We start from the raw sequence: 10,442 nt of genomic DNA on the forward strand, positions 1-10,442 counted from the left end.
GACAGCTGGATGTGGAGTCATGCGCGATCCACTACACATAGAACGGTCATCCAGCACCACAAGACATACACCACCTCAGCACCATCATCATCATCATCATCAAGGCCCCGTCCGTCCCCACGAGCGTCGTCACGCCGAGACGGGCGGCAGCGCTACAACACCTCCACGAGCCACAACGACTCACAGTCCAGCTCGGAGTATCATCAACCACATCGATGCCCCTGCCGCCCCCGCCGCCCCACCAACCGACATCAGCCTCGGAAGAGCGGCGCCGGCGCAGCATCGCATCGCGCGACCATCGGACCAGCCACCGTCCTGCTCGCGACGTCACCGCCCTCGAATCTACCGACCATTCAGGGCGGTACACCTATGTACACAGCGGATGACCCACGTCAACAATTTTTTTCTCCCCACGTAATAATTTTTTCTCTTTGTGTAACAATAATTTTTTTCTTTTGTAAAATTTGTTTCTTTGTAATTTTGGTATCGCTGATGCTGGGGGGGGGGTGATGTAGCGGCTCGCTTATACGACATGGTCGAGTTTGGTTGCCTTCCTGCGAGTGGGGACCAACCCGGCTGGGTTCGGAGAGCTGCTACTCACTCTGTCTTCAGCTGTCATATAATAAACACGTGCATTAACATGCCAGTCGTCTCATTCGTTTATCCTCCATAGTATGTTGACCATATCCCGGCCTAACGAAACACATGTTGTGTAGTTTGTAAGAGGATCGTTTATTTTTGTTCAATTGTTACAATGGTTATTGTATGTACGAAGAGGTTGAGCTTCGGAGAAGTGAGCTGGTTGAACTCCAGAGGTTCACTCTGGTGTTGGGAGCTGGTGCGTCGCTTTATATACGTTCTGGCTTGAAGCGTACCGCGTGCAGATGCTTTGTCTTCGTTTCCAGGACACGTGTCTTGAGGACACGTGTTGACCTGTTTTCGAGGCACGTGTCTTCGGTACACGTGTGGTTTATAGCTATGGGGTCAGCGCCAGGACGTCGTTAGTTTGAGAATGGGTAAACGACTTTTCAGGCATGTGTTGCAGTCGCCTGATGACATCAATGTTGGGTTTCGTTCGTTTTACGATCGAGCGATGAACTCTTTCTTCTGGAATGGTCGAAGGAGACTTGAGTTATACACATTGATGTATAATACACATAGATGGGCCCTAACGTGTGATTTTGGTCGGAGATCTTGTCTTCACTAACTGAGAGGTGCGGGGGGTTTAACTAGCGGGGAAGTTGGGAAAAAAAATGTTTTTTTTCCCTACGACGCAGCGGTACCTATCTACCTACTAAGAGAAACTGTGCATGCACCATGTATTTTGCATGCGCCAAAAGGGAGACCAGTATAAGACGTGAGGGCAGATCTATTGTATTATACATCAATGGTTATACATGTTTGTACAGGATCGATGATGAGATCACTGGTTTTGATTCGTAATAGCACAAGTCGTGCTATATTTCTACAATATTTATCGTTAGTATTGTGGCGGCTCGCTATACGACATGGTCGAGTTTGGTTACCTTCCTGCGAGTGGGGACCAACTCGGCTGGGTTCGGAGAGCGGCTACTCACTCTGCCTTCAGCTGTCATAAATAAAACACGTGCATTCAACATTCCAGTCGTCTCATTCGTTCACCCCCCATAGTATGATGGACTTTTCGGCTGCCAGATGTTCCGTTATAGATATTTTAGTGACTTTGTGACCAATAATCACCGAACCCCGAGGAAGACATAGTTTTACAATATTTTATTTTATTTTACAAAATCAATTAATCAAGCACACTCGTCTAACAGATTGCTCCAAAGCGACGAGTGTGCTAAAAAGATTAAGAAGTACAAAAGGAAAAAATACAAGTTAAATAAACAAATTATATATACAAATTTAGGAATCTCGTCATCGTCATCGTCATCGAAACATTCGAGAATATTCCACAACAACAAACCACATCCCTTGCAGAACTCACCACACGTAAACAACACGTGCACTTCTTGGAATCAATCGCCAGTTCTTATATTAAACTCAAGCGGAACGCCCCTACCAGTCGAGCGGAACCAAAACGGTCGAAACACGCCGCCACCATTAAACTACATCGAGCGGAACGGTGCCAATCGTTCCAGAAAATTCTACCCCTCGACAAAAGCAAATTCCTCGCTTACGCATCAACAACCACCACCATCGGTCAGGTGATTCCAGAAACACTATAAAAGGAGGTACAACCCAAACAACGCCAGTCGACCCACAGCAGCAAGCGTCGACACACAGCAGCAGACCAGTCGACATCCAGCTCCTGACCTGCCACCACTATACTACGCGGACTTGGAAGATCAACCAGCCGAACGAGCCAGCAACACACTGCCGTATCCAGAGACCTTCCGAACATAGCCGAACGACGAGCCAGCAACACACTGCCGCATCCAGAGACCTTCTGAACATAGCCGAACAACGAGCCAGCAACACACTGCAGCATCCAGAGACCTTCTGAACATAGCCGAACGCCGAGCCAGCAACACACTGCCGCATCCAGAGACCTTCTGAACATAGCTGAATGCCGAGCCAGCGACACTCTACCATATCCAGAGACCGCTGAACGACATACTTTTGCCCAAATATAATACCTTTGTACAACCATAGACAAACAATAAAACTTTATTAAAACAAGCACAACAGTGTTTCGTTAGGCTGGGATACGGTCAACACACAGTACCCCGCCTACACAAATATACAAATTAAATAAGGAAAGTAAATCAAAATAATCAAAAACACCAATTCAAACTTTCTAAATGGTCGCGACCTCCATAACTTAGGAAGTGGTGCAGAGAATTAAGAGAGACGTGAAAAATGTCAATGGCACCATCCAGTGAATTTAAGAAACGGAGGCCGCGAGGAATGGGAGAATATATATGAAATAAACTTGTATACTGTACAATGATAAACGATCCTCTTAAAAACTCAACCGAGTTTCCACACCTATCCCGCGCCCTATAAAGTATATTTAATTTTGTGTTAACGTTAAAATGAACGTTTAAAATATTGACACGATTTGGCGATGAGTTGTAATTTTGTTTGAAATTCATGGCCGCTACGAACGATGTTACGATGACGCGTTGCCGATCGGCGAGTAGGTGATCGCGAGCGTGAATTGCAGGTTCATTTCTTGTCGTATCGCTGTGTTTCGACAGTTACTTCCATCGATAAACGACAATTCCACTCGCCCCTCGTTTCCGGTCTACTCTTACTTCGGTCTTCGAGCATACATACTCCATTTCCATAACAACTGACAGGTTTGTTCTTTACCCACTGACATACACTCACTCACACTGGATGATATGTACTTCTACACCAAACCGAAGTGTCAATTCGACATTTGAAGTACACAAAGTATATATTCGAAGTAATTATTTCGTTTTTGTGCACTTTTATGTGTATTCAAAGTGTATGTGTTTGTTTTGATTGTTGTTTTTAGCTATATGGGGTTGTTAGATGAGGTCATCGCGAGTTGAATTTGAGGTTAAGTTTATGAAGGCCTGTACTGTTTTTGAGCAGTAAAAAATATTTACAAAAACTCAAATAAGTCGCTTTTGCATAGTCTATTTAAAAAATATGTCAAAACAAATAAGTTCCGAAGACGATGTAATTTTTAAATTATTATTTATTTATATACGATATAAAGTTTAATTTAATATATGTGCTCAGTATATCATGACATATCATGATGATGTGTAATTTTTTGATAGAGCATATTTGTTGGTTTTTATAATAAAATGTTTGATATAATTGTATTATTAAACAAAATATTTATTTTATTTAATAATACAAATACAATAAAGATTTTGAATGTTGTACAAATTCATGTACTACATATACAATAACAAAATATCACAAATGCTAAAGCTTCAGAAGAAGCAGTTTTGATACTATAATGTGAGAACACGAGAGGGTTCCGCTGTCTAAATGCATTTGGGGGCGGAAAATGTGGACCCCCGTATTGGCCTGACAGTACTCAGTAAGTACCCGCTAGAATTCTCAGAACCCGAGAGCGTGAGACTCACTTAAAACTACGTGCCTAGACAGTAGATAAATAAATGGATCGGGGAAGCTGTGGTGAGCAACTTGTCCTTTATAAAGAGGTACATATGCCATATCGGATTATTCTGGAGTGAGCGTTGGCTACGTGTGGACCTGAATCATTCAATAAATGCATTTGGATCCTGAACTCACCCCTACGCAACAATATTATTAAATGAATTATTTTTCTACTAGTATTGCTACTGATACTGTTAACCAAAACAATAATCGATTTTTTTTTGCATTTGAAACAAACCGTTCATATGAAGCTTCATAATGTCCCAATTAATATCGTAAGTTAAATGGCAGAGGTCTGATGTACGTACATTTTGTATGTTTCAGAAGATGGATCGTTTACTTAGACTGGGTGGGAGCATGTCGGGGCTGACCCAAGCTCCGCCACCTTCTGATGCACCTGTCGTCGACACCGCTGAGCAGGTCTACATCTCATCTTTGGCTCTGTTGAAAATGCTTAAACACGGACGGGCTGGAGTGCCTATGGAAGTCATGGGACTGATGTTAGGTCGGTGTTTTGATCATTGCTTTTACCGATGATATGAAATGTGCTCTATTCTTGTAATATACGTATGCATTTTTTAGGTGAATTCGTTGATGACTATACTGTGAGAGTCGTGGATGTGTTTGCTATGCCTCAGACGGGTACCGGAGTGTCGGTAGAAGCCGTCGATCCTGTCTTCCAAGCGAAAATGTTGGATATGCTCAAACAAACGGGAAGACCTGAAATGGTCGTAGGATGGTTAGTATTCGCTTTTCTCAACATACTGAGCTATCGAATGTCATTATTTTTAAAAAGTTACAGTTGAAGTATATCTTCCAGTTGTAATATATTTTGACTAGTTGGAATATATTCCTTCTAACCTGGTACAAACTACCGTTATAGTTGAAGTGGATTTTCAATTGTAATATATTTCAACTAGTTGGAATATATTCGGTCTGACCCACGTTAGTTGATTCATATCGCGAATTAGATTCTAACTGGTCAAAATATATTACAACTGAAAATATACTTCAACTATAAGTTGGTACTAGGTTAGATGGTTTTCGTGAATACGTCACTCGACTAGTAAAAGTTGAAAAGTCACATTTTTGCTTTGAAACACATTCTTAGAGTTATCGTAATACGGTACTCATTACCTTTATTTGTAATATCTAGTAAATATTAACGCATTATTGAATTTTAAAGCATTCGTAAAAACTTTAAAGCTGCCAAAACTCAACTGTTATATTACAACTGGCGCACATTGTTGAAAGTGTATTTGCGCTTGTAGAGATATAATTTACTATTTGAATGGTATTCGAATATGAATGACCCAAAATGCCAGTTGGAATATATTACAACTGAAAATACACTTCGACTGTAACATATACATATGCTGAATATTGTATTATTTATTAAATTTTGTTGTTTGAAGGTACCACTCTCATCCTGGATTCGGATGTTGGTTGTCTGGAGTCGATATCAATACCCAACAGTCTTTCGAAGCTTTGTCGGAACGAGCTGTAGCCGTCGTCGTAGATCCGATTCAATCTGTGAAGGGAAAAGTTGTAATAGACGCATTCCGTCTAATAAATCCCAACATGATGGTTTTAGGACAAGAACCCAGGCAGACCACATCGAATTTGGGCCATCTTCAGAAACCGTCAGTGCAGGCGCTCATTCACGGACTGAACCGCCACTATTATTCAATTAGCATTAATTATAGAAAAAACGAGCTCGAACAGAAGATGTTGTTGAACTTGCACAAGAAGTCGTGGATGGATGGTCTGACGTTGGCTAATTACAAAGAGCACAGTTGTTTGAATCAGTCGAGCATAGCTGACATGCTCGAGTTTGCCAAGAATTATAATAAGGCGCTCGAAGACGAAGAGAAGATGACGCCCGAGCAGTTAGCCATTAAGAACGTCGGTAAGCAGGATCCGAAGAGACATTTGGAGGAGAAGGTGGACGTACTTATGTCCACGAATATTGTGCAGTGTCTGTGCGCTATGCTCGACGTACAAGCTTTCCGAAGAATAACCGAGGACGACGAGACCATTGCGAAAAGTTTGCCGATGAAAGCAGTTACGGCTGGACCCTCTTCTCAATCGACCGGATAAAACTTTCTGAAGCTTATTTTTATTATTTTAAGTTTTTTTTTTAAATTCAATTGCATTACTTTATATTTTTAAGTAAATTACTAATAAAATACGTATATCTTAATGTATTTTTATTATTTTATTTGTTCAATTATAAAACTACAATATATGTGTGAATGTATAAAGGTTTAAATTAGGCATTCATTCCCAATCCCACCTGTGGGTCAACGGTTTGAATTGCCAAAGGTCAGGATGACCATTATGGGGAATGGAATTGAAGTCGGATTCACTCCACTGGAAAGGTGGCAAACCTCTGCTTTCATTGAAGGTTGGACCAGATACAGCAAGGAACTGGAAATTCCTTGCAAGTTTTATGTTTGTTATCTTAGCATCAGTTGCACCGTGAGATCTGTGATTCAACGCTGGGAATGGATATGTACCTGGAAAAAAAAAAATTTGTAATATACATATATCCAAGGCTTAGTTCCTTCATCATGCAAAAAAATTAACCATCTGCCTAGTGTCAACATTTTCTTTCTGAAAGTGACAATAATCATGTTGGTTTATGCTTTTTCATTAACGTAACTAAGGTTTTGGATCTGGTAATCTTGGATAGAAGCCTTCAAAATGCTTTGGCAAACAAAAGGCTAAATATTATATTCTAGAAGACCCCGACAGGCTAAAGTATCTTCATTTCAGTACCATTTTTAAAATTCAAGTCGTTTCTGGCTGATATCGCATTCTCAGCACTGTACGGAGGTTGGCAATCGCATCGTGCCAGTGGATCGTGCTTAAAGTCGTTGTATCTCATCAGAGCGAGCATGTCGTCCATGTTGTTCACGTTGACATGGTCCCTTTTGAAAATCAACGCTCTCGGATGCTTGTTGTAATCAAACCAGTCCCCAAATTCCTCCACCATATCAGATGTACCACTCATGTTGAAGATTTTAGGGAAATATGGTAGGTTATAAGATGGCCAATAGGTCTGAGATTGAAGCAGCTCTGTCCTGAAATGAGAATTGATCGTTTAATTGTTTTGAGCACATATGAATTGTGCGTTTATTTACTTACATATCCTGCATCACGATTGTTCCAGGTATTTGCTCCAGCACCCACAACAGACCGGGTTTGATATTCGGCTTTGCTTTGGTCCCCGGCTTGAACTTCTTATAGTCGACTACCATCCATTGATTGTTGTATGTTCCGCTGTTGTATCTGCTGAATATATCGGACCAGCTTTCACCGGAGTCAGCTAATCTATTGGCGACCATCGTCCGAATGAACTCCATGACTTGTCCGTGCGAATTGACGTACTGCCACAGATCCTTATTGGTGTTGCCAATTGTCGTTTCTAAGCTCACCATTCCTGACGATAGTGTGTAGAAGTCATCGCCTGATTGCAAAACTCCTGGGTACGACGAGAAAGACATGGTATGTCCTTGTAGTTTCTCTTTAGAGCCCGGTAATTTGCTGTATTTCAACGAATACTTTTTCTGTATACGTAGCATTGATTCGTATCTGGAAACAAATGAGATTTTACAAACAAATTAATGGCATTAAACCCTAATACGATTCCTTGAACTCAGACGATGTGCTTTATCAGGGCTTATGGACTCTACTGTATATATTCTATGAACATGATCTATGTTATGAATTATTTTTGGTTAAAATATAATTAGTGAGTTCTTTTCCTATCTGAAAAACATAGTAGATCCAAAAGTTTAGTACCCAGTCCATGTCACTTGCGAGACGTATAAGTCTGAACCGTCTGGTATGATTTTAATCAAGGCTGAGCAATGTCCGTCTCCAACTGTTTTCCCGAAGCCCTCCATTGCGAACAGATCTTCCAAATCACCTTGTAGATTGAAAGCCCTGATTTGGAATTGAAATATTTTATTTATTCAATGTTACTCGAGGGTGAAAGGCAATGTTATATTAAACTTACATGATGTAATATTTGGAAAGTATTTCCTTTTTATTTTTAACAACTTTGTTGTATCCATCGGCAAGGCCTTCCAATTGTCTCAAATATAATTTCACCTGAATAGTTGATAATGTGTTATAAATTTAATCAAGCTAAATTTAATGAATATATTATACCAGCTTACCTGATACCAATATGGATCTGAATTCGCTTTAGAACTTATCATACTCTTCACCCATTTTCGATTTCTATCAACGAACAATTTAATTTTCAGACAAGCTACTTTGCGACCCGCACACATGCTGCAACCCATAAAAAACATGAAATTGTATATGAATGTATGTATATGGTATAATTAAATCAAATGAAAAACAAAATAAATATAAATTAGGTGCCAAAGTTAGCACCAATGTGCACAGTACCAGCAGATAGTGCAAAACATCACTCTGGACCAGAAATTTGGCACATTCATACAAACCTTCCACGTTTTTTCATACATAATATTTCTATTCAAACAAAATTTGAACAAATACTTCAATTACTGATATTCTTATAAAACAATCAACGTGGTAACACTTTTTTGTGGTAAATGGTGAAAAGTGAACAATGGCGATGATTAGAGACACGTATTTTGGGCATTTTGCTATTAATGCTTAATTGATGCTAAATTTTGGAATAGATGTTAAATTCGTAAAATATGCGAATAGATGCTTAAATAACAAACAAAAGTGAAATTTGCATAAAATTTATAAATTTAATAGACAATTTAAAAGGGTCTTCCTATCCGTTTGCCCATTTATTATGTGAAGAAATTCAGAGGATAAAACAGAGCTTGCAGTTTACCAGTGTTTTTCCTGTCGAAACTAAGAAACTGCTTTTGTCTACTACTGTGAACAAAAGAAGACAGTTGGAGCTGTGTATCCAAAAGGCTGCTCAAAAAAGCATCTTAAAACTAGACTCAAGACTAAATGAGACAAATCTATTCCTCCAAACATTGAGTTGACTATTCAATCCATCTGTGGCAGGTACAAAATCTAATATTAATGTTAAAGAAACGGTTTTGCTTTTTAGAAACCTGCCATTGTTTAATGTATTAACAGAGTCTCAATGTTTGGAAGGATATCAGCACTTTTTTAGACAATTAATAGAGAATATAAAAAGTGAATCTACGTCGGATATATTGCTATTATTCATGGCAACAAAAATTAAATATATACAATATAATTGTTACCGATCGTCGCATGAATCTCAAAAAAGAATCTGTAGAAATATGCTCCATGTTAAGTTTTAATCAATTTTAATTGTTATTATATTTTTATATTCATATTTTTTTGTCTTTGTATTTTTATATTCATGTTTTTTTTATTGTAATTTTAATTTAAAAATATTTTTGAATTTTTTCTATTTTTTTTTAATGGTTGTGTTGTCTTTAAATTGTATATATGTATGTATATAAATTTTATTAAAATTCATCGAAATTTTTTATTATTTAAAATTTAACTCTTCATAAAAATAGATGCTAAATTGAACATTTTTAATGCCCTGAAACGCTAAAATGCAAAATGAAAATGCTAAAATTGATAAAAATAGATGCCCAAAATGCTTTAGCGATGATACATACTCAGCCATTGTGTTTTGCCAATGCATCCAAATCAATTCTTGAGTTAGGGCACCTTCCAGGAAGCCAGCTGCGAAGGCTTGCTTATCATCATCATACGTATCGGCTGTATGAAGCTCCAAGAATGACCACCTGTAATGATAAATCATTCATTTAATAGAAATATATCGTACTGTTTGGATTGTATTGATATGTCTTACCCAGTAGAGTTGATTTTATTGTCGAATACTGCTTTGGCTACATAATTAGCGGGTATATCATTATCCTCGTGAACTTCATACACTTTCAGGTAATTTTCCTCGATTGTGGCGTACGTTATGCGTTTGGTTTCACATCCTGAGGTAAAAAATGTCGATATTAGAAAGACAAAAAGTGCTTTGTAGCGTGTTGATGACGTTGTTAGCATGTTGACGTGTGTTTAGTCACTGTCGTTGAATGGCAGTTACTGTATCTTAAAAGGTCGACAGGTCACTTATTATTGTTTGGTTTTGATACGAGTGGGTAGATTTGCTGTAATGTGTCGGCAATAATCCAATTATTTATCATGGGTGTATGCAAAGGCTCATGGATGTAAGTGCATAAACCGAAGACGTTTTAAATAGCATATTTGTATGCAGTGAAGAATGTAAAAAACTGATATATGTATGTATATATAAATTTAAATATCTGAAAATTTGGTAAAAAGGTATTTGGGACAACTTCAATTTATAACTCGAATTCAATTTATAACAT

General features: G+C 38.6%; 2 protein-coding genes across 2 annotated transcripts; one reads left to right on the forward strand and one right to left on the reverse strand.

Moving 5' to 3' along the window:
• The first annotated feature begins 3,078 nt into the window (after positions 1 to 3,078).
• Rpn11 (regulatory particle non-ATPase 11) lies at positions 3,079 to 6,291 on the forward strand. The gene is made up of 4 exons (XM_077436131.1): positions 3,079 to 3,287; positions 4,414 to 4,594; positions 4,672 to 4,828; positions 5,505 to 6,291. The coding sequence occupies exons 2-4, from the start codon at positions 4,417 to 4,419 to the stop codon at positions 6,187 to 6,189; spliced, it is 1,020 nt and encodes a 339-aa protein (XP_077292257.1). The 5' UTR covers positions 3,079 to 3,287; positions 4,414 to 4,416; the 3' UTR covers positions 6,190 to 6,291.
• LOC143915457 (putative phospholipase B-like 2) lies at positions 6,279 to 10,209 on the reverse strand. Its single transcript, XM_077436120.1, has 8 exons — positions 9,911 to 10,209; positions 9,714 to 9,842; positions 8,277 to 8,394; positions 8,114 to 8,208; positions 7,897 to 8,040; positions 7,240 to 7,686; positions 6,871 to 7,175; positions 6,279 to 6,608 (listed from the first exon to the last, which is right to left on the reverse strand). The coding sequence occupies exons 1-8, from the start codon at positions 10,114 to 10,116 to the stop codon at positions 6,370 to 6,372; spliced, it is 1,683 nt and encodes a 560-aa protein (XP_077292246.1). The 5' UTR covers positions 10,117 to 10,209; the 3' UTR covers positions 6,279 to 6,369.
• Between the last annotated feature and the right edge of the window lie 233 nt (positions 10,210 to 10,442).

The sequence above is a fragment of the Arctopsyche grandis genome, chromosome 8 (assembly GCF_051622035.1).
Source record: "Arctopsyche grandis isolate Sample6627 chromosome 8, ASM5162203v2, whole genome shotgun sequence".
In the NCBI taxonomy this organism is placed as follows: domain Eukaryota; kingdom Metazoa; phylum Arthropoda; class Insecta; order Trichoptera; family Hydropsychidae; genus Arctopsyche; species Arctopsyche grandis.